At 41.1% G+C, this 24,434-nt stretch overlaps 1 protein-coding gene across 2 annotated transcripts in view; it reads left to right on the plus strand.

The window, feature by feature from the left end:
• ERCC5 (ERCC excision repair 5, endonuclease) overlaps nucleotides 1–23,944 on the plus strand; it is a 30,787-nt gene extending 6,843 nt beyond the window's left edge. Inside the window, exons 3-15 of one of the 2 annotated variants that reach the window (XM_044250060.1) lie at nucleotides 149–264; nucleotides 755–841; nucleotides 2,214–2,274; nucleotides 4,552–4,695; nucleotides 7,130–7,337; nucleotides 7,764–8,855; nucleotides 11,563–11,810; nucleotides 14,345–14,464; nucleotides 14,633–14,846; nucleotides 15,602–15,746; nucleotides 19,969–20,169; nucleotides 21,324–21,398; nucleotides 23,255–23,341. In XM_044250060.1, the coding sequence (XP_044105995.1) occupies nucleotides 149–264; nucleotides 755–841; nucleotides 2,214–2,274; nucleotides 4,552–4,695; nucleotides 7,130–7,337; nucleotides 7,764–8,855; nucleotides 11,563–11,810; nucleotides 14,345–14,464; nucleotides 14,633–14,846; nucleotides 15,602–15,746; nucleotides 19,969–20,169; nucleotides 21,324–21,378 (2,691 nt within the window). In that variant the 3' untranslated portion in view covers nucleotides 21,379–21,398; nucleotides 23,255–23,341. Of the gene's footprint in view, nucleotides 1–148; nucleotides 265–754; nucleotides 842–2,213; nucleotides 2,275–4,551; nucleotides 4,696–7,129; nucleotides 7,338–7,763; nucleotides 8,856–11,562; nucleotides 11,811–14,344; nucleotides 14,465–14,632; nucleotides 14,847–15,601; nucleotides 15,747–19,968; nucleotides 20,170–21,313; nucleotides 21,399–23,254 lie in introns of both variants that reach the window. The other variant, XM_044250059.1, reaches the window with a different exon arrangement.
• Nucleotides 23,945–24,434: the final 490 nt, after the last annotated feature.

Here is a 24,434-nt window from a genome sequence, read left to right on the forward strand (position 1 = left end):
TACCCATTGATATGACAGTTGGGAGCAAATACTAAAGCAGTTGTAGCCTGAACACTCAGACAAACCAAATGCTATGGAAAAAAGTCACAGAAATGTTTTTAATAGACTAATACCCTGAAACAGAATCCTGTGTCCTTTGTTTTCACAGGCTAAGAGAAGGCACAGAAAGGATTTGGCAGCCACTGACTCCAGAAAAACTACAGAGAAGCTTTTGAAAACATTTTTGAAAAGACAGGCTATCAAAACTGCCTTGAAAAGCAAAAGGCAAGAGGCAAATTCCATTAATTTTAAAGATTAAACGCTTTTAACTTTTGCCTTGGGTTCTCGTGGTTCCCTTTCCCTGATTTTAACTCGGCAAAAAACACAGTGAAATCAGAGGGGTAAGCGGGCTGTCCATTTGTCCCAGTTCTTGGAAGTTGTGCAAATTCCCTGTTCAGCTTAGATACGGAGAGAGAAAAGCCGTAGTGTTGCATTGCCCACACTTTGTACTTTTGTAAGGCGGATCTCCCTGCCTGCAGTTGAGGCCCTGGCTGAGGTGCGGGGAGCCGCGGTGAGCTTCCCGTTTCTCTTGAGGCCTCACTGGCTTTCCACAGCAGCGGCCTGGGCAGCCCGGGCAGCAGGGAGAAACCTGTTAGAGCCCCGTGTTTTTCCCTTTCTCACCCCCTCAGCAGGCTTGTGTAATGAGTAGGGGAGTCTTCCTCACTCAGCGTCCTGATTCCCATCACCTCTGCTTACCTCTGTGTGTGCTTTTCAGAGGTGAAGCGCTCCCCAGTCTTACTCAAGTTCAAAGAGAAGATGACATCTATGTTTTGCCACCTTTACAAAAGGAAGAAAAAAACAGGTAAACGTTTAACTATTTAAAAATAGTTATTGTGTTTTCAGACAGATTCAGACCTGTGTGTTTTTAGTTATATGATAAGGCATGTGGGAATTAATGCATCTGCAAATGTATTCTCAACACCTTTTAGAGTGTTTTTCAAACACTAAATTGTTTTGTAACTCACTTGTCCTTGTGTTTTGGTAGTTTGTGCTCCTTTGTCTCTTCCTTCTGCAGGCCCCGCGGTAGCACCATTCGTGGGTGATTCCTGAAGCTAACGGATTTTCACGTTCCTCCCCGTTGCTTACACATGCTGTCTCTGCCTGTTTCTTAGCCTGTGTCTTCTGTCTCTCACCAGCACATGGCGAGACCACACACAACTTCCTCCTTGCTAAATCCAGTAGACACTTTGCAGGCGTCAGCTTACTGTACTTTTTCGCTGCGTGTGACTCGGCACCTGTGTTATCCTGCTGTCTGGCTGTCTGGGAACCTCTCTGGCTGCTCTTTCTCAGGCTCCTCCGTGGACTCTTCTCTAGTTTGCTGTTCACTCGCAGCTGCTTCCGTGGCTGAAATGCAGGCCGGGGGCCCGGCAGTGCGTCTGTGCCCCCACTTGCCCACATTCCTTTCCCAGGGGCTCCTGAGACACCAAGTGGCTTCTGAATCAGGCCAGTTCTGTTTCTTTCCATTGCTACCTTTCATTGTACCATAAAGGCTTTCACACTTCTTTCTCTGTCTCTGTCTTTGCTCTTCCCCTTTTGCTGGAACTCCTACTCACCAAGTTCAGTCTCTGCTTTGTGGTGTAGAATCTGCTAAAACCCAAACCTGATAATGTCATTTCAGAGCTTGAAATACTTCCTAGCTTCTTACTTCTTTAGGATAAAATTTTAGCCCCTTAATCACATGCTTCTCCAACCTTACTAAGCCCTCTCTTTGTCATTATCAGGCCCTCTTTATGCCATCTCCAGGCAGGCTTTCTTTCCCTTGTTTCCAGATGTTTATGGAACACACAGTTTCTGCTTGGAACACTTGTCTCCATGAACTTTCCCCAGACCCTACAACTAGACCTCTCTCTTATTTGCAGCTAAGTCCAAGCAGTGCAATTGCCAGAGATTCCAAGAAACTTTACAGACCTCCCCCTGCACCCCGATTAGAGGGGGGTGACTCCCCTTACTCTACTTTTAGCATGCTGATCCCCCCTTATGATGGATGTCATCAGAACATACTGTAATCGCTCCCTGGCACGCGTCCCCTCCCAACTGTGGGAATAATGAGGGTGTGTTTCATAACATCTGATTCACCATCGTAGCCCCTAGAACTAGTGGCCCTTTGCCTCCAGAGATATTTTTATAAGTTGTCATTAAGTCATAGATACTGTAAATATATGCTTGACTTTCAGTTCAGAAGAAGAAGATGAAAGAGAATGGCAAGAAAGAATGAGTCAAAAACAGGCATTACAGGTACTTAATGTAATTTTTGAATTCAGAGTATATTGTTATTTGAAATGAACAACATGAAAATGAATAAATGTATGAAGTTCCTGGTAAAATACACACACCTTCTTTATTGTGCTGTGTGTGTATGTGTGTGCATGTGTATATCTGTACAAATACCCAGGGACCCATACACATTTGTATGGCATTTGCCTTTGTGCGTGTCTAGACATCCAGAACAAGCCATCTTTCTTTTACAACCAACCAACGAAACAAGAAGTAAGTATAAATAGTAATATGTTCTTCTATAAAAATACAGAAAATGTACCACCTATAAATAACTTCAAGTAACATTTTCATATGTATTAGCCCATTCTCCCCCCACCCCTTATGGTTGAATATCCATGTGTGTATTTTAGTACATGTATGCATGTCAGGAGTACATGTATGCATATGTATGTAAACGTATGTCTGTGCTTCTGTTCCAGTTATCCATTGCTGTGTCACGTGGTGGCATGAACATGGTTGTTATCATCCTCTCACTGTTCGGGGGATTGTTGGGCTCAGTGAGGCAGTCCTCTCTGCACGGCTCCCTTGTAAATGCAGGCCGATTGTAGCTGGGGCTGGAGTCCCCTCCAAAGCTTCCTTACTCCCATGTCTGGTGGTAGACACTGGTTGTCAGAACACCTGCCTGTGGCTTTTCCGCGTGGCTTGGGCTCACTCGCGGCATGGTATTGTGTTCCATGGACAGGCATCCCAAGAGCAGGTGCCCGGCGGGACCCCATAGTCTTTTCTAGCCAGCTTCGGATGTAGCACAGCCTCCCTTCCTATGCATTCTGTCTGTGAGAAGCTGGTCAGTGAGCCCAGCCCTTAATTAAGGGGAGGGGATTAGACGGAAAGAGGTGTCAGAGAACCTGTGGTCCTAAAACAACCACCACACATATTTTAATGAATGACATTTGTACAAATTGAGGTGCTACTATAATATACAAGTTTTTAGAGTTTTTTTTCCAAGTTTTTTAATAGTGGATAATATTCTTTGATTCCCAAGTTAACTGGTTTTTTTATGTTCCTAATTTGGTGCATCTGGAGAAAGACTTGAGCTACAACCTCAAGATCCTTCAACTTATAGAGGTTCTGCATTATTAATTCAGGAAATGACAGCAATCATGGTAAAGACTGTGAACATGGTAAAGACTATGAACATTTTGGTCAGAAAGCCCTGCATTTAAGTACGGGCTCTCCTGTGCACTAGCCATGTGATCTTAGACAAATTAATTTCTCTAAGCTTTATTTCCCATCCCTACCTCCTTTTTTTGTGAAACAAAAATCAAAATGATGCCTTCCTCATAGGGCTGATTGAACTAGCGAAAGCGTGGGGTGTTCTGAGCATGACTGTCCTAAGTGCTGGCTGGTTTGCCCATATACATACAACATACCTACCTACGGGAAAGCAAATTGTATTACTAATGAAGAGTTTTAAAGTACTTTCCGTAATTAGTTAAAATTTAGAAAAGGTTTTTCCTTTTTCTGTTTTTTTTTTTTTTTAAGATTTTATTTGACAGACAGAGATCACAAGTAGGCAGAGAGGCAGGCAGAGAGAGAGGGGGAAGCAGGCTCCCCGCTGAGCAGAGAACCCGATGTGGGCTTGTTCCCAGGACCCTGGGGTCACGACCTGAGCTGAAGACAAGAGGCTTTAACCCACTGAGCCACCCAGGTGCCCCAGTTTATCCTTTTTCATGCCTGTGAATTTCTCACTTTTGATTATAGGTTAAGAGCAAAACAAAACTCATTACGAGAATTATAGCTATTTTTCAAATTCCTAAGGCTCATCCCTACCTTAGGGCTCTGGTACTTGCTGTTCCTGCAGCCTGGGATGTTGTGATCAGTCTCGCTGGTGTCTTTCAAGTCTCTGCTCACTGTCATTTTTTATTCTTATTAGATTAACCTGCTTTATTTTCTTGTTCATTTGTTTATTTATTTGGTTATTCTATGTCTTACTCTACCCCTAAGAGTAGGGACTTGATCTGGCACGATATCCTAGCATCTAGAACCGTGCCTGGCACATTAGGGGTGTCTGATAGGTGTTTTTTCTTTTGAGTGAGCCAGTGAATGGATGGCTATCTTCCCTAATCTGCCTGTTCACTGATACTTGTTGCAGATTATGTGCAACTGGGTTTAGTCTGTTGTAGATTTTATAGAATGATCATAAATTCAATAAACTTACATCAGCAGTAAATATCAGGGTAAATAGAGTAAGTGTACACAATGTAAATTTCATGGTTACGTTTTTACTCTTTGCAGGAAGAGTTCTTTCATAATCCTCATGCCATAGATATTGAGTCTGAAGACTTCAGCAGCCTGCCTCTTGAAATAAAGCACGAAATCTTGACTGACATGAAGGAATTTACCAAGCGAAGACGAACCTTATTTGAAGCAATGCCAGAGGTGAAACATACAACAGCACATTAATGCTTAAAATGTGCTCATGCTTAGAGCTTCAGCAGAATTTTTTATTAGAAAAAAGGAAATCGATAAGTATTACTTACATGGTCTCTGTTTTGAGTAAACGTCGTTTGTGTCTCAGAGATCCTGTGAGGCATCATATATTTGTAAGTTTGAACTTACACGTTTCTTCAAAGAGGCCTTTCGACTTTCACTTGAGACCAGGTCTTGGGATGCCTGGGTGGTTCATTCAGTTAAGTTTTCTGACTCTTGATTTTAGCTCTGGTCATGATCTCGGGGTCATGGGATTGAGCCCCTGCTTCGGGCTCCATGCTTAGCGTGGAGTCTGCTTGAGATTCTTTCTCTCCCTCTCACTCTTCCCTTGCGTGTGTGTTCTCTCTCTCTTTCCAAAATAAATAAGTCTTTAAAAAAAAAAAAAAACACTGTAATAAAAAAACTCCTGCTCTGTGTTCTCATGACACCCTGTAATGTCTATGGTTCTTAGCATCCAGATGTGCCTGTTTTTCTCACTTCTGTATTTTCAGCACCTAGTTCAGTATCTTTCACATAGTGAGTGCTCAGTGGATGCTTAGGGTTTCAATTCTTAGGTTAGTTCATGAAAGTTTTTTTTAACCCATAAGATACCTTGTCTGAAGATTACTAATAGTAATATAGAGTCTAATCTAACTTAAAATTCCAGGTGTCTCTTTGTTTTGGGTGCAGACCTAGAAATGCAGTTGGACCATCACCTTCTCTCTTCCTCTTTCTAGACAGTGGCCATAGGGAATTAAGTGGTAAATTCTTCAACTTGGAGCATCTGCTATTGGCTCTACAGCCACAGAAACTTGGAGCAGGTGGTGTGCAGAGTTGGGGTCAGGCCTTGTCTCCTGATCATGCTATACCATTAATCACTACTACTTTTAGTAGGTGAATGAGCATTGTTTTCCTTTCTATTGCTACCACCTATTCTCACGCCATTCTCTAATTCACTGTAGGACAGAATATATGTTTTGCAGTAGCATTGTTCCTAATGAATGGATGTAGTGGTTTTTTCCTACAAACTTTTGAGTGTTTCCTAAATTGATACCAAAATACGAAAAAGGCAGACAGGTCCAATTTCTTTCCCTATCAGTCATTTGTTTTTCCACGAACAATGTGTGAATATAGGAAAATGCTAAGGTGCACAGAAGTGATATAGGAAGGACAGAGGTAAATTTATTTTCATTTCAGGGGAAAAAAAATCCAGGTTTAGTATCTGTATCAGGCACTTTATTTCTTGAGTATGAAAGGCTCTCTGGCTGGCCTTTGAGGAAGTAGAATTTGGGTTATGTAAACAACATTGGGAAGGCATGGGAAGAAGGGAGATGGTCCCTAATGATTTGCTCCCTTCTCTCTTCCCATCACCATGGAGCTTGGGATTGGTAGATGGTAAGGAAGAGGGTAGTGTGGCTTAGCAGCCCATGGAACCTATAATTCTGATAGGGAAGGCATGGTCTGAGTCATTCACGTTGGATCTTTGTATCATCTGTACACTGGGCAAATCAATATTGAGAATAGTAATGATGGTAAGTAATAACTTAGAGCAATAGAAGCAGTGTAGGATTGGCAACCTGTTTTTGACTCCACATCGACTACTTACTAGCCTTGTAACTCTAGGGAGGTTAGTTAACCTGTTTGTCTCAGCTTCTTCATTTGTAGACTGGAAACAATGACATATGTCTCATGGGGTGGTTGAAGTAAAATGGGATAATACACATAAAGCTCCTAGAAGAATGCCTTCATTACAAATGCTTTATAAATGTTAATGATTATCATTAATAATTGTGATTGCTATGAATTATTAGGTGTCTTTATGGGTCAAGGACTGTGCTAGGCAGCACTTTATTTGGATATATTTTTCTTAAGATGTATTTATTTATTAGAGAGTGCGTGTGGGAGAGTATGAGCAGGGGGAAGGGGCAGAGGGAGAGAATCCTCCAGCAGACTACCCGCCCCGAGGACTTGTCTAGATTTCACAACCCATGAAATCATGACAGGAGCTGAAACCAAGAACTGGACACTCAACCGGCTGGACCACTAGGCACCCCACTTTACTTGCATATTGCATTCCAGAAGGTTGTCTGTTTATTAAGCTACAATCAAAATGTCACAGTGCCGGTATGCATTACTGCCTAATGAATGTTTTTTGAGTAAATGATTAAGTCACAAACATTATCCATGATTTCTTTTGCCTAAGTCTTTTTGTTTTAAAGGTTATTTTTTAATAAGGCGGTTACAGTTTTTTCCTAGTTTCAGATTTTACTGTTATAATATGAAAATGTCTCCAGTGGAAAAAAAATCAGTTGCTCTTTGTTCCTTCATCCTTTGGGAATGTTATCTATGTGGGAATATTATCTGTATTTAATACAAAAAAATAATTTCATTTATTTCATTTTAGGAGTCTAATGACTTTTCACAATATCAGCTCAAAGGCTTGCTTAAAAAAAACTACCTAAACCAGCACATAGAAAATGTCCAAAAGGAAATGAATCAGCAACAGTCAGGACAAATCCAAAGGCAATATGAAGAAGAAGGGGGCTTTTTGAAGGAGGTAGAGTCAAGGAGAGTAGTCTCTGAAGATACTTCACATTACATCTTAATAAGAGGTATTTAGTACCATCACTTACCTAATGGCTAAAAACCAAAAATGGGTTGTGTTCTAGGAGCTACCACCCTACTTATGTAGTAATAAAGCTATATATATAGCTATTAATGGGTTACCTGCTGTTGTACCAACCCTCTTTGTTTTTCTTATTTATTTAAAATTTATTTATTTACTCCCAGTATAATTAACATATAGTGTTATATATTAGTTTCAAGTTTACAATATAATGATTCAACGATTCTGTACATTACTCAGCGCTCATGTACAAACCTACTTTAAAATTAAATAACAAATTAACTCTTAGTGCCGTTTAAAGGAAAATTTCTAACTTCCTGCATGAGAACCAGTGTTCTTTTATTCATCTTACTAGAAGTATGTTGTCTCACTGTAAAACTACATAATGAGAAATGTTTTAATTTTTCTTAAGGTATTCAAGCTAAGAAAGTTGCAGAGGTGGGTTCAGAGTCTCTTCCTTCTTCCAGCAAAATGCGCAGCTGGTTGTCTGACGCGAAGTCATCTCCATGTGAGGCACTGAAGCCAGAGAAGGAGCCTGCCGCTACCCCTCCTTCTCCAAGAACTTCCCTGGCTATGCAGGCTGCCATGCTGGGAAGCAGCTCAGAAGAGGAGCCGGAGAGTGAGAATCAAAAGCAGTCTGATGCGAAGAATGCACCTGTGTCCCCGCTTACTCTCTTAGCTATTCAGAAGGTTCTCGACGATGATGAAGACATGGAAGCACATGCTGGAAATGACGTGCAGATAGGAGGGTCAGCAGTGAAAACGCTGCTTGGGAACAGTTGCCACGAAGAAGCTGTTGAAGGCCTTCAAGAAGGAGGTGGAGAAGGAATGCTGTTGCCCGCAGGACCCCATCTGACCCATGTGAACTCCGCTCATGAAACCAGCCCTGACACCGGCAGGAGGCTGGCAGACTCAGCTCTTTTGTCCCATCCCGTCTTCTGTCCAGGCAGTGAATCTAGTGTTCCAAAAGAAGAAATGTCACTTGTTCGTGTGGTGAGTGAAGCCTTTCAGAAAAGCTGTGAGTCTCCGGTTCAGGGGAGAGAAGACCCCATTCCTTCAGAAAGCACAGTGGTGATGCACAGCGATGCACCTGGGCTCCAGAGTGGGAGAGAACTGACACCAGTACCTTCGATGAGTTCAAGTTCTGTATCAAGGAATGAAACATACACCAAAGAGCCTGAGCTACAACCGGACCTTTGTCCATCAGGCGGCAAATATGATTCCTCTGTTCTTTCAACTGATGATGAAACAGAAGGTGAAAAAAATCACGTTTCTGAAATCATTGACACTGTCAGTTTGCAAGAAACGAGTAATACACAAAGTATCCCTTCAGAGGCAATAAGTAACTTGGAAAATGCAGTATCCTTTAATTCTAAAGAGCATGAGAATTTCCTGAAAACCATCCAAGAACATGAGAGAATGGACTCTGTAGACCAGGACTTAATTTCAGTTCCAAAGTCCATGGAGTCAATGGAAATAGACTCTGAAGAAAGTGAATCTGATGGTAGGTGCTTGTGCTCTTCCAGAGATACAGAACTTCCTGTAGAGTTTCACATCTCCAGGAACAGAGATCCTGCAGTGTAGTCTAGTTCCCGTTTTGTTCAGACGGTGAACTAGGAGCCCAGAAAGGTGAAATGACTCTCCCAAGGACCCACAGCTGGTTCTTTGTTGTTGTTTTTTAAAAGGGGGAAGTATCAGTTGGAAAAGGTAAAAGTGAGTCTTCCAGTTTTTTTAACTTTTTGTTTTGAAATAATTACAAATTTAATAAAGTTGAAAGAATATTACAGAACATTCTGGTTCCTTCACCCAGTACCTCAATGGCTAGCATTTTACCACGTTTTCTTTATCATAGCTCTTTATACATATTTATATACATGTACATGTTTACTGTGTATTTATATCTATACAGACCTTTTTTTCTTCTTTTTAAAGATTTTATTTATTTATTTGGCAGACAGAGATCACAAGTAGGCAGAGGGGCAGGCAGAGAGAGAGAGAGAGAGGAGGAAACAGGTTCCCCGCAGAGCAGGGATTCTAATGTGGGGCTTGATCTCAGGACTCTGGGATCATGTCCTGAGCCGAAGGCAGAGGCTTTAACCCACTGAGCCACCCAGGCACCCCACTATACAGACTTCTATATAGTCAATTCAGAGAATTATTCAGATTCTCATTATTCAGATTATTCTTATTTGTGAAATTGCCTACTTATTGAAATTTATTTATAACCCCAGAATCAATACTCAGAAGTAGGATCTTTGTGGTCATTCATGGACCTGAGTAAAGTGGCTAGAAGTTTGAATTGCCAGTACTGCTCCCAGCTAAGGCTGAGCAAGGTGTCACTCTGCCTTGTGTTTTAGCTATCCCACAGAGGTGACCAGAAGGTGAATATGGGAGAGAGCAGTGCGGTCTAGATCAAGAAACTCTGGCTTAGGTTAATTGGATGGGGTTTGAATCCCAATTCTGTCACCTGTTGGTGGGGCAGCCTCAGGCAAGTCTCTTTAACACTCCTAAATCTCATTTGTTCCTTTATAAGATAAAGAAGTTAGAATTTACCAGGATGGGTTGTTTGTAGGATTTATGATTATGAATATATTCTATGAACAAGGATGTATATGTGGATTCATTGTTCACAGTGACTTTATAGAACACACTGCTGTGAGTAACAAGAATTGTTTGTACACACACATAAGCTAACTTTTTTCTTGATGTCTGCTGAGTTTCTCCATTCTAAAGTTACCTTTTCCTCTTTGTAATTAGTATTTTATGGAAAGGCTATGTAAATATGTTGTTCCTGAGCAAACCTTTGTCCACTTATTTTAGCATTCATTGATGATTTTTACCTAAATAAATGATTACTATGATGGTTGCCAAATGGCAGTTTTCTAGTTCCATTATTCCTTATATATTTTTCAGTTTATATCCTCTTATAAGGAAGTTCTTCCCCTCTTCCCTGTTTACTACTTTTTTATATCATGTGGATTCAAGAATTCATATTTTATTTAGTGATTTATGGTGCTTTTGTACTTTATGGTTGGAATTGCCCTGGCTTTGGCCAGTGGGGGCCCCTCTTCAGGCTGGCTTCTGGGACTTGACAATTCCCCCTTATATGTTGAGTATTTCTTTACTTTCTGGTCAACATGTTCCAGATTTATCTTATTCTTGCCCTGCCCTGCCCCTGGATCCAGCTCTAGTTCCCTGGAATAGAGCATGATGTTTAGAAACCAGGATCTGGACCCTGAGTGTGCTCACTGGTACTGGGGTGTCATTGCTTCAGGCCCTCTCAGGGACAGAGCCAGGAAGTATATTTATGTATATACCCACAAACATGTGCACGCACCCACCTGTATTTACTTCTCTACAAATATATATTTATGTATAAATGTTTCATATATAAAAATTTATTGAGTTTGTACTGATACTCATTCCAATCCAACATCACAGATTTCCTTTTAGCCTCCACTTTTGTTACAATTTTCCTTCCTAACACTGAGAAACCTTACTACCATTGTCCTAATATATTGACTTATTACTTATTCTTTCTTAATTTGTAACCATCTCCTGGTCCCATTGGTGTTCTCCTTGGTCCTGGCTATCTCCTTGGCCCCAGTCCCCACTCAGATCTTGAGCCCAATCTGTCCATCATGATTGCATCCTGAAATTCATGCTCCTCCACCTGAAGCAAAAGAAGGGAATCGATCTTTTTTTTTTTTTTTTTTTTTTTTTTAAAGAAAAAGACAAGACACAGGAGAGGAGGGAAGGAAGGTGGAGAAGAAGAGCTATTTCTCCTGAGTACTTATTCGGATCCTTTACACTAATTCACCGCTTTATTCTTTGCTATGCTCATAGCAAAATAGCATGAGAACGTATAACAACCTACGTGACTGTTTACATCCTCTGATAATTCTCCTTTTTGAACTCTGAAACAATATTAGTTAACTTATTGTATTTGTATAAAGCTTTTATGCAAATCTTTGAAAGCTTGTTTCCTAACTTTAAAGGTAGTGCCAGTTTAATGGAAAAGTCTTATTTTGAAGTTATAGGCATTTATATTTAATTTATTTAATAGTAATGTTTTACCCTTACATGTTTTCTAGTAAATTCAGATCTTTTGGGGGTAAAACATTTTTCAGGATACTTTGGAATGCTCAATGATTTTGGGATAATTTTAATGTTTCACTTATAAACCAAGTGACCTTGTTATTTTGGTACAGGAAGTTTCATCGAAGTACAGAGTATAATTAGTAATGAAGAGCTTCAAGCTGAATTACATGAAGCTTCTAAATCTCCCTCCAGACAAGATGAAGAAGAACTGATAGGAACTAAGAAGGAAGAAGCCACTGGTGACCCTGAGGGCCTCCTAAGACTCAGCTCTGGAAGAGAGGCTTTGGACGCTGAGCCATGTGAAGAAGCTGAAAAAGATACAGACCGTTCACTCAATGAATGGCAAGATATTAATTTGGTAATAAAATGAGATCAAGTCTTAACCTACTGCTAAAAAAGAGCCAAGTTAAATAGCTTTTGAGCTTTAAGGAGTTACTGGTTGAACATTTATTAGCTTTTTGCACGCTTTTTTTTTTTTCTTAGCTATTTTTTCATCTTTATGGGGATTGGGAAGTCTATGATCAAGGTGCAGGCTAATTTGATTCCTGGTGAGAGCTTTCTGGCTTGCAGATGGCTGCCCTCCTGCTGTCCTCAGGTGCTGGGGAGAGGAGCGGAGATAGGGGCAGAGGAGGAGAGGGTAGGATGGGAAGAAAGGAGATATCTTTCTTTCATAAGGCTGTAGTCCTATTAGATTAGGGCTCCATCCTTATGACCTCATTTAACCTTAATTACTTCCTAAAGACACCATCTCCAGAATGCAATCACATTTGGGGTTAGGGTTTTAACATAGAAATTTTTGGGGAACTCAATTCAATCCACAGAAAGAACCACATTACAATACCACCTAAAAGCATAAAATACTTATATGTAGGGCTTACAACATATGTGAAAGATTTGTATTTCAAAACTACAAAGCACTGATGCTAGAAATCAGGGAGGACCTAAATAGATGTGGTTTTGGGTGGGAAGATACAATATTATTAAGATATCAGTTCTCCCCACACTGATCCATAGATTCATGGAATTCCAATAAAAAAACCAATGATAGATATTAACAAGCTGATTCTAAAATTTACATGGAAAAGCAAGGAAGCTAGAGTAGTCAAATTTGAAAAAGAAAAAATTTAGAGAACTTATACTACCTGATATCGAGATTTACTATAAAGATAACAATAATTAGGAGAGTATGATATTGACTAAAGGATGGATACATAGATCACGAGAACAAAACAAGAGTCCTGCAGTGGAAGCAAACAACAGTGATCAAGACAGTTTGCTCTTGGCATAAAGATAGACAAATAGATCAATAGAACATAGTAGAAAGTACAAAAATGGATCCATGCATATATGGAGAACAAATTTTCAACAATGCTAGAAAGGCAGTTGGATGGAGGAAGGAGAGTCTTTGCAGCGGTGCTAGGAAAAAAGGCAACTTTGGTGGTGTGTATGATACACCAAAATCAACTCAAAACACATTACATATTGTAGTTTTACGTTAACTCTTGAAACAAGACAATAGGAGTGTGAATCTTTCAACTTTGTTTTTCTCAAAGTTGTTTCACTTTTATAAATCCTCTGCATTTCCATATGAATTTCAGAATTAGTTTCTCAATTTGGATGAAAAATGCCCAAGGTTTTGATGAGATTGTACTGAAGATACAAATCGATTTGGGGAGAATTAAATCTTAGCAACACTCTATCTTCTGATCCTTGAACACAGGATATGTCCTGATTTATTCAGATCTTTTAAAATTTTCTCAGTATTTTGCAGTTTTCAGTATACAAATCTTATACATCCTTTGTCAGATTTATCCCCAAGTATTTAATATTTTTAAGACTATAGAAATTGATGTTTTATTTTTTACAATTGATAGCTTTCAGTGTAATTCACAGAGTCATACAACTATTGCAATCTTAGAACATTTCCATCACCTGAAAAAGAAGCCCGGTACCCATTAGCAGTCACTCCCTGTACCTTCCTCTCCACCTCTTCGACGACTCATCTTTCTGTTTCTCTGGATTTGTCTTTTCTGGACATTTCATATAAATGGGATAATACAACCTGTGGCCTTTTTTTCTGGCTCCTTTCACTTAGCAGAATGTTTTCAAGTCCATCCATGTTGTAGCATGTGTTAGTCCTTTATTTCTTTTTATTGCCAAATAGTATTGCATTATATGGATAGGTACCATATTTGATTCAGTCATCATTTGATGGACATTTGGGTTGTTTATACTTTCTGACTATTATGAATAATGTTGCTATTGTACAAGTTTTTGTGGGATGGACATATATCTTCATTTCTCTTTGGTATACACCAGGAATAGAATTACTGGGTTACAGGTAGCTGTGTTTAACCTTTTGAGTCCCTGTCAGACTGTTTTCCAAAGTGGCTGCACCATTTCCACCAATAGTATATAAGGGTTCCGATTTTTCACATTCTCATCAACACTTATTGGTATCTGTCCTTTTGATTCTAGTCGCTCTAGTGGGTGGGAAGTGGTATCTCACTCTTTGTGTGTGTGTGTTTAAAGATTTTATTGATTTGAGTGAGAGTGAGTGAGAGAAAGCATACGCAGGGGGAGCAGCTGGCAGAGGGAGAAGCAGGCTCCCTGCTGGGATCATGACCTAAGCTGAAGGCAGATGATGCTTAATGGACTGAGCCACTCAGGTGTCCCTCACTCAGTGTTTTCTTAAATTCAGTTTGTTTAAACTAAAACATGGGTGATTTTGTGAGGGAACTTTGAAGATCTTACAGACTTGCTCAGAAATCCAAGTGGGAAATTTCATAAGGAGGAAGGCTTATTTGGTAATTGAGTCAGACTAAATGCAGGCTTTTTGTAACAAATGAGTTCAACTGGATCATTAATATAATGATGAAATTTATTTTGCAGGAGGAGCTGGAAACTCTGGAAAGCAGCCTGTTAACACAGCAGAATTCGCTGGAAGCACAAAAACAGCAGCAAGAACGGATTGCTGCTACTGTGACGGGGCAGATGTTCCTGGAAAGCCAGGTAAGGGTACCGGCCAGGCCTCCTCTTGCAATTCCCACTGCTGCTTTTACTTAATCTGATTCCCCAAAGGCATGTCTTCAGTGAAATGTGTGCAACACTGCTCCCATTTCTGGTCAAGGCCCATTTCCCGCATTTCACGGGGGTCACAGCGTGTCTCTGACTCTCCAGGAACTTCTTCGCCTGTTTGGCATTCCCTACATCGAAGCTCCCATGGAAGCAGAGGCACAGTGCGCCATCCTGGATCTGACCGATCAGACTTCTGGAACAATCACTGATGATAGTGATATTTGGCTGTTTGGAGCACGGCATGTCTATAAAAACTTTTTTAATAAAAACAAGTTTGTAGAGTATTACCAGTATGTGGACTTTCACAACCAACTGGGTAAGACTTCAGAGTATGATTACTTTATGAGATTTACCTTTAGAATTTGTATTATGAATTTTTTCCTTTCCAAGGAACTCATTGATGTATTAATTGGGAAATGGTAGGTCTCTACCGTTTTCATGTAAGTGATCTTTTGTTTCTAGAGAGGAATAGGATTTTTAAATTAGAATTAAGAAATTAAAACCCTAGAAATATGTAGGGATTTCCTGCAGAGCTAATTACCTGACCTGCTTAGACTTTGAGCAGTTATCCTAGATCTCTGGAGTAAACCAAAGGTGGTGGAGAGAGGAGGCAGGCGGAGTCCGTCCTGCTGGAGTCACGGGCCCCATGGCCCCGTGGTGGTGTTTCTGGCAGTGGTTCTTTTTTTTCCATTCATCTAACAAATACATATTGTGTGATTCCTGTATGCCAGTTCTCGTTCTTGGCAGTGGGGAAATGGGAGAATACAAGTCTAGTAGGAAAAGGAAATAAACATAATCCATGTAGAAAAAAAAGCTGGAAAACAGGAGAGGGTGACCTGCAGTCACAGGATGGGTGTGTGCCGTTGTAAATGGAGCTGGGGTCAGGAGAGTCTTCACTAATAGGTCGTTTTTGGGCTAGGGCCCAAGGAGAAGAGGTAATGAGTGTTGTACATCCTTAGAGGTGAGCATGTCAGGCAAAGGGCCTGGAGAGTGTAAAGGCCCAGAGGCAGAATTTTGCTTGGTGTGTTCTAATAAAAACTTAAAAAATGTAAAATGTTTTTACTTTTCTAGGATTAGACCGAAACAAATTAATAAATTTGGCCTATTTGCTTGGAAGTGATTATACAGAAGGAATACCAACTGTAGGTTGTGTTACAGCCATGGAAATTCTCAATGAATTCCCTGGACCTGGCTTGGAACCTCTGCTAAAATTCTCGTAAGTTCTTTCTTCATTTCTTTAACTCAGGTGATTATGTATATACCCAATTTAGGGTGCCTGGGTGGCACAGTCAGTTAAGTGTCTTACTTTTGGTTTCGGCTCAGGTCATGGTCGTGGGGTTGTGGGATCAAGTCCATGTTGGGCGTCGTGCTTAGTGCTCAGCATGGTGGTCTGTTGGAATTCTCTTCTCCCTCTGCTCCTCTCCCTGGAACAGGCAGGCACACTCTATTGCTCTCTCTCTCCTTCTAGTAAATAAATAAATCTTTAAAAAAAATACCCAGTTTAAAACAGAACTGTTACTTGCCTCATGAACTGTCACCAATCACCAGAATTGATAGGGTTACCAAATTTGTTTTCCCTTTTCTAGACTTCAGTGAAATCAGAGACAATCTGAGGCACTAGGCTTATCCTAGTTCAAGGGTACATAGACTGGTCTATGGGATTTCATAGGCAAATGGAAATCTCATTTCATTCATTCAGAGATTGAGTGAGTAACTGCTATGTGTCAGACGCCCTGCTAGGCTGCGGTAGGAAAGTTGACTAAGCCGTAGGCTGCATTCACAAGGAGCTTCACGCTCGTGGGGAGCCAGAGAAGCAAACACATCCCTGTACTTCCATGTGTTGAGGGGCTGAAAGAGGGGCCAGAAGGGGCATGGAAATAGAATGTTAAGAACTGTGCCTTGTGCCCTGTTGTCCCTTTGTTGCTGCGTGTGTTTAGTGCTCTAATGTGTTTAGTGCTGGTTGCATCCCACCCGAACCCACCATTCTGCTGCCCTTGGGGTGCACTTCAGTTAGGAATGTTCTGGGACAGTGGTATTCACGAGGATGTCTGTGGAAGGAGTTCTGTCTTAAGGTTGGTCCTCCATGGCATTTTAAAAAATTGGAATGTAAGTCACCTACCATAAATTTCACAGTTCACCGGTTTTTAGGCTACTCACAAGGTTGTGATGGCACTTTCTAACCACCAACTTGTCATGAGATACTAGTTGGTAGGAGTTGATTTAATGATTCTTTGAAGTTCTTTCCAGTTGTATCTCCTGTGTCTGAAAAATTCTCAGATGTTCCGGTATAAGAATCAGTTAAGTTAAAACTTAAATGCAGAAGTGGTCTTAATGTTTGCTCTTCTCCAGCTGTAGCACACATACCAATGTATTTATTTTATGTTTTCTTTATCTCTCTCCTCATAATTTTCATATTATTGACGAAATAATATGGCCGTAAGTTATTGGGTAGCTCATAGGTCATGGTATTTAAGTAACTTGAAAAACTACAGATAACTTTATTGTATAAATAATAATAGAAAAATTATGAAATATGAATTAAAAAGATGGTTACAGTTAACATTTTGGTTTATATAATTTTAGACTTTTCTATGCATAGTATGCGCTTATATTAAACATATATATGTATACGTCTTTACTCATGCAAGTGTGTATTGTTTCTTTTTTTAAGAATGGGATGAAGCCATATGCTTTTTATGTTACCGGTAACTCATGTGGTGATAGAACAAGGCATACTGCCGACAGTGTAGAGATGAGTAGCAGTTTTGAATGACTCCATAGTAGTCTTTTGATGTATCATGATTAATTAGTCATATGCCTATTATTATTTCTGTTTTTTAAGTCTGAACAAACACGATTTGAGTGTCTTCAGAGACGTATCTTTGGGTTCTTATCTGATTATTGTTTTAGGATAAATGGTATTTAGATTTTCAATTTGATATCCTGAATTTTCTTGAAATTGAAAATTTCAATTGAAATTTGAAAATGTGCATTTCTGGTAGAGTGAATGCCTACTTATGCCATATTTCTTTGCTCTCAACAGTTGTTGCTCATTTGTTGTTAGTTGAGTGGTTTACGTTTTAGCCGTTTCTGCTCTGGCCATCCAGCTGGTGGCCGGCAGAGGGAGTGGCCAGAGCCGTGCAGGGCCCGGAAGGCGAAGACAGACGCAGTTAGAGAGCGGGAGGAGGTGGAAGCAGTGACACGGAGGCTGTTTCCTTGCTTTCTTTTCTGCTTTCCCTTCCCCCTAGCTAGACTCTGGCTGGTCACCCCCCTTTTAGGTGGAGCTGCGCTGGACCTGCCCGCTGAATTCAGCCCAGCTGGGTTTGGTTAGGCCTGCACAGTGCGCTCGCTCGTCTGTGGAGCCTTCATTGTGAATGGACTACCGACGTTTAAATTAGGGGAGATTTCGTAGAACATTTTGGGTTCTCCTGGGGGAAATGAGATCGGAAGACACTGGGCCCCAATGCTCAGATAACCCTGAAGGAACTGGACAGAGAACACAGTCCCCCCACTGACTTGGCCAGGGCACAGCTCCTTCTGTCCGAGCACAGTCGCTCCCACTCCCTGTCGTGTCCCCCACAGCTCAGCTGATGGGCAGATGCCATCTTTCATCTTTTTTTATTTTTTTTATTTTTTTAAAGATTTTATTTATTTATTTGGCAGAGAGAGATCACAAGTAGGCAGAGAGGCAGGCAGAGAGAGAGCGGAGGAAGCAGGCTCCCTGCTGAGCAGAGAGCCCGATGCGGGACTCGATCCCAGGACCCTGAGATCATGACCTGAGCCGAAGGCAGCGGCTTAACCCAGTGAGCCACCCAGGCGCCCGCCATCTTTCATCTTTATGGCAGTGCCCGGCCCTCCTGCTTTGTGGAGGCGGAGACTTTCTCAGTGCCATGAATGCTGGGCATGTTGTGCTGGTCGTCCTCGCTGACAGGCCTGCTTGCTTGTCGCGAAGATGGAAATTCAAAAGAGAGTAGGTGAGATTGCTAGGTGTTCTCTTAGTGCACTCCTGGAGCCGGTGTTGCAGAGCTGACGGAAGGTAGATCGGAGTTCCTTTTGGCCTTTGGCTGCTGCCGTGAAGACTGCAGTTAGTCTTTTCCGATGCTAGGTGGCGCTCCTGCATCGGAGAGGTGAGACCGAGCGCCTCCCAGTCCGTCCGATACCCCCAAGTATGTGAAGCAGAGCAACGAGAGAGAGAGAGAGAGAGAGAGAGAGAGAGTTTTGTTCTTTTTAACGTTTCATGAATGCATTGATTAGTGAGGGCTTTCTTTGTTCTTAACTTGATGCTGTTCATCCTTCCTAACTGTATTAATTTTTCTGCTTATCTCTTGCCGCATTATAAGATACTTTAAACCTCAGTGGCTTCCAGCAGTCCTTGGTTTTGCTTGTGAACCTGCAGTTTGGCGAGGCTGCGTGGGCACGTCTCGTCAGGCTCCATGTTTGTCGGGGGCAGCTCAGCGGGGCTAGAGGATCTGCCCGTGAGGGACCACGTGTCTGGCCAGGGGTGCTGACGTCAGCCCCGAGCTCCGCCAGAACTGTGGGCGGGGCCTCGGACCCCCTGCATCTGGACCCCCTCACCAGCTGGAGCTTCGTCCCAGCATGTCAGCTGCTTCCGAGGCAGATATTCTGAGGTTCTGGATGTGGAAACCGCAGGCTCTGAAGACCAGGCACAGCTTCCCTTGCTCCATCCCAGAGCCCACCTGGCTCAAGGGAGGGGACATGGGCCCCACTTCCGGATGGGAGGAGGAGCACAGAGCCATAGTACTTCATAGTAATTTCTGCTCACAATGGAAAAACTGAAAAAGTAATAAAATATAAAGAAGAAAATGAACAGTTGTATTCTTGCTTAGAACATTGCCTAACACAGTAAAATAATAGTTGTCGTTGCTTTTATTATTTTAAATTGCTTTGCCTGTTTTTCTTTCTTTACATATATGCATCTTCTCCAAAATTGAGATTTTACTTTCTGTAGAATCATGTTCTGCATTTTTAAGATAGGACATGATGTTCTTGGTATTTTTACATATTATTAAATATTCTTGGGTCTATTATTGTAGTTGATTTGAGGTAATGATACAGACATTTGACCTCATTTTCCTGGTGAGAAAAGAGCCCCAGAGAAGCTGTGGGCTGTGAAGGTGATTCTCAGGCTCTGACCACGCCAGTGCCAGCTGTGAAATCTTGAGCAGATGGTGACTTGTGCTTGGGGTGGGTTTCTTTCTCTGTGGGGCGAGGCCGGTGGTAGGACTGAGCTCGGGGGATGATCGGGGCGGATGGCAGCTGACACGGAGCCAGGCGCAGAGTAAGTCAGTGTTTTCCGTGGTTACTCTGTCGCTCGTGGGATTTGTTCTGGGGCTTCAGTTTACACCTTCCAAGAATGGCCGTTTATCTGCAGCACATCTGCCATAATGTCCTGAAGTCTCGTCTCCTTTGCCTTATAGAGAGTGGTGGCACGAAGCTCAGAAAAATAAGAAGATAAGACCTAACCCCTATGACACCAAAGTGAAAAAAAAATTGCGCAAGCTGCAGCTCACACCCGGCTTTCCCAACCCGGCTGTTGCAGACGCTTACCTCAAACCTGTGGTGGATGAGTCCAGGGGGGCATTTCTGTGGGGGAAGCCGGATCTGGACAAAATTAGAGAGTATCCTTTTACTCCTGAAAGCATAAAGGAGCACTGAGCCAAATAATGTGTTTTGTTTGAATCATAGGGAACACTTGGATCGGTTTTTTCTTAATAACTTTGTTTAAGATGCACCTTTTTTTCCTCTCCTTAGGGTTTTTGTTTGTTTGTTTGTTTTGTTTTGTGGTAAATTACACATAACAAAATTTGTCATTTTAACATTTTAAGTGTACCATTCAGTGGCATTAAATATTTTCGTATAGTTGGGCAACAATCACCAGTCACTACATCCCTCCGCATTCTTTTCATGTGAAAAGAACGGAAGCTCTAGACCCCTTGACAACAACTCCCCCTCCCCTCCCCTCAGCCCTTGGCAACCACAAGTCTACTTTCTGTCTCCAGGGTTTTGAGGACTTGAGTACCTCATTCCAGTAGAATCGTTCTGTATTGGTCCTTTTGTGTCAGGTTTATGTCACTGAGCACAGTGTCCTCAAAGCTCATCCAAACTGTAGCACATGTCAGAATGTCCTTCCTTTTTAAGGCTGAATAATATTCAGTTGTGTGGATATGCCCCATTTTGCTTATCCATTCATCTGTTGGTAGATACTTGGGTTGCTTCCATGTTTTAGCTATTGTGAAGAATCTCTTTAGAGTGGAGGGCATCTTTATTTGAACTAGGTAGTGATACGCATGCATAGATACAACCACTAATTATTACTCATTCTGAAAGGATAGAAGACATGATTAGTTTTATTCTTTATTATTGTTTATATGTTCCTTCATGCATATTTAAATCATCATTTCGATAGATACTTAAATGTTTGCAATAGTATTAGTCCTAGTACAGTTTTTTCTCTTGAAGTATGTATGATATCTGAAACTTGTTTCTATTCTAGGTTAACCTTTTCTCAGAGTAACGAGTCTTTGATATCTTAAAATGAGAGTTGGATATGTCTCATCTTAGAGGACATTGAACAGGAGACACTGCCACAGGATTATGTTGCACTAATTTGTTTTGTCGTTCTGTTCTCTTACCACTTTCTTTATAAATATGAAAATCTTTAGAGATACAGGGAATGGAATTATGGGTGAGTAGTTTGCACCTTTTTATTTATCACTTGTTTAAATATCTTTAAAAACATGTAGAAGCCTTAACTGCCTGCATATTTTGTCAGCGTTATTTTGGGTGGAACAGGACGAAGACAGATGAGTCTCTGTTTCCAGTATTAAAGCAACTGAACGCCCAGCAGGTAATCAGCTCTTTTCCTAAGTTCAGGGTGAGGAGCGAACACGGAAGGACTGCTAGTGGCAGCTATGAAAGATCCTTTACTCTTTTATTTTAGAGCATACAACATACATTTTAAAGTTATTACACTTTTAGATAAGAGAACAGAGGAAAACAGAAGAAGGGGAAATGGCACTTTGTCTTTATTTCTCAATTTCACTCTTGGGGTTGAACTTCAGGATCTGTGAGTGTTTATTCTGACTTTGAAAAAAAACAGGCTAGTAATGGATTGAGATGTTTATGGTTGACTATTTTAGTTTTTCAGAGCTATTTTCCTTTAAAAAAATTTCAGGAAGTGTCCAGTCCAAAGCAAATCCTGATCATTAAATTCTCTTCAAGTGCAAATGTGCCTTCATTCTATAAATGAATCATCATCACTATGGCACATTAGCAGGAGAGATTTTTTTTTTTTAAGATTTTATTTATTTATGTGACAGACAGAGATCACAATTAGGCAGAGAGGCAGGCAGAGAAAGAGAGGAAGGGAAGCAGGCTCCCTGCTGAGCAGAGAGCCTGATGCAGGGTTCGATCCCAGGACCCTGGGATCTTGACCTGAGTTGAAGGCAGAGATTTAACCCACTGAGCCACCCAGGTGCCCCGAGGAGAGATTTTTGAGGAGAGATGAGGCCTTTGTATGGCTCTGTCCTGTGAGGTGGGTGTAGGTAATTGTGTCTTGCTTTATCTATGAGTATGTTCCTACCCCAGGAACAAACTCCAAAATGTATGTACAGGTAAACCACTTAGTAGAAATCAGACCATATCCTATGAAGTACATATATTTAAACTTATTATCTTTAGGTTTTGTTAATTTAGAAAAAAATAAAACTGAGGTGGATGGCCTCTCTGAACAAGTCTCCTTTGCTTATTTGATGACTTTCTATAATGTAGCCATGGTATACAAATAGCCAAGGAAAGCTTATTGGCTTCGTGACTGATTACTCCTTAATTTCAGACAAGTTTTTTTGTAATATGTTTCTTCCTTTACATTAAAGAAGTTAATATAAATTTATTTCCCCAAAATTAGGAAGTGAAAAAAGTGAATTAAGATGATCCATTGTTTACTTTTTCTGAGACAGATATTAACATTTAGCTTTATTTTCTTTTATTTCCCCCCTCCTTTGCACATATATTTGTTATCATACATAAATACAATTTGATCTAACTCCCCTCTCGTACTTATAAACATAAGACTTTTTTTTCTTTATATTGCATGGTTTTCATAATTTCAAATGACCAGATTACATTGCATCAAAAAGATTTCACTTACGGGTTCAGTTCACTTACGTGGACCCTTGATTTTCAGGTTTTCATACATAATGCTGTGATGAACATTAGGCATAAAACTTTCTTCACATATAACTATTATTTTAATAACATCTTGCTGAAAGTGGATTTGCTAAACAAAGGGCATGACCATGTCCCAGCATGCAGTGCGTTTGCCTTCTCAATGTACCACGTGATGACCATGTTTTTAAGAGAAGGGAAGAGTGGAATTTAGAAACAGACCCCATGAAATTGTGCTCCTCCAAAAGAAGATGGCACATTTGTCTACTGAAAAACACCTGACTGACTCTCTGAGTGCCTGGGAAGGAGGTTCTTATTGGAGATGTGGACACAGGGTTTCAAGTCTGGTCTAGAAAATAAAATTTATTCTCAGTAAATCCTGGGGGAGAGATCTGGCTTTTGAGAGATGAGGAATGAACATTCTCTGAAAGAGTTATCCAAAGCTAGTGACTCAAGGTGGAGAGCTCTTTGATTTGCTTCAGAAAGTTGACTGACTGGCCTGACTTTTTTTTTATTATTTCATTTCATTTTTTTTAGACGCAGCTCCGAATTGATTCTTTCTTTAGATTAGCTCAACAGGAGAGACAAGATGCTAAGGGTATTAGGAGCCAGAGACTTAACAGAGCTGTGACATGTATGCTGAGAAAAGAGAGAGAAGCCGCAGCCAGCGAAGTAGAAGCAGTGTGTGTTGCCATGGAGAATGATTTTGAGTTCCCTGATAAGGCAAAAGGAAAGACCCAGAAGAGAAGCATAGCAAATAAATGGAAAGAGTCATCAAGCCTGAAAAGAAAGAGGCTTTCAGATTCTAAGCAAGAGAGTAAATGTGGCGGATTTTTGGGGGGGGCCTGCCTCTCGCCATCATCTGGGACCTCTTCGGGGGAGGACTCTGAGTGTGTGTCTTCAGTGAACGTGCCACAGGAGAGAGCGGCCCCCGAGGTACCCGCTAGCCGCCCGGGTCTGCAGAGCACAGCGACCCCTGCTCCTGCCAGGGACCGAGAAGGCAGCAGCAGCAGCTCTAGTGGTGATGACGGAGGGAGATTCGCACCAGTGCTGGTGACCGCCAGATCTGTGTTTGGGAGGAGAAAGAGGAAGCGGAAAGGTACAAGAGGAAGAAAGGGAAAAAGCCAATTAATTTAAAAATCATGTATTCTCCATCATCGGGTGCAACCTAACATCTTGTAATGAATTTGTTGTGAGGAAATAATACAATTAAAAGCATTTGCCCGATTTTTGTATTGTGTGTTTTTTTAAACTATGGATGCAAAACTTGACATTTATTTTCCCACGGGTTACACTTCTCTAGTGTTTTATGTGTCATTGACTATTTCCTTGTATTTAGTCTTTGCTGGTGTTTCTGTTATCGTACAACGTCTGATGCTTTCTGCATTAACAAAAAGAAAAAAGGATTTCTGTTCATCAGTAGTCACTGTCAATCAGCATTCCCTCTGACTTTCTGACTCCGATGAGAAGGGATATATCCGAATTTCTTATTCTGTAAGAGTGGCTGATTCTCACACCTACATGAAGTCCTGCCCCCTGCTGCTTCCCATTTTTCCTCAGGGTCCACTTAAAAGGACAGCAGGAGGGAAGCTCACGGCCGCAACAGACCTTGAAGAGCATGTTTGCTGCGGTTCTAGCAAGATAATTAGGAAACCTAAATGGGGTGCGTGATTTCCCCTGTGAGCATTAACCAAACACAGAACCTCTGTACCGTAAT

The sequence above is a fragment of the Neovison vison genome, chromosome 5 (assembly GCF_020171115.1).
Source record: "Neovison vison isolate M4711 chromosome 5, ASM_NN_V1, whole genome shotgun sequence".
NCBI lineage: Eukaryota > Metazoa > Chordata > Mammalia > Carnivora > Mustelidae > Neogale > Neogale vison.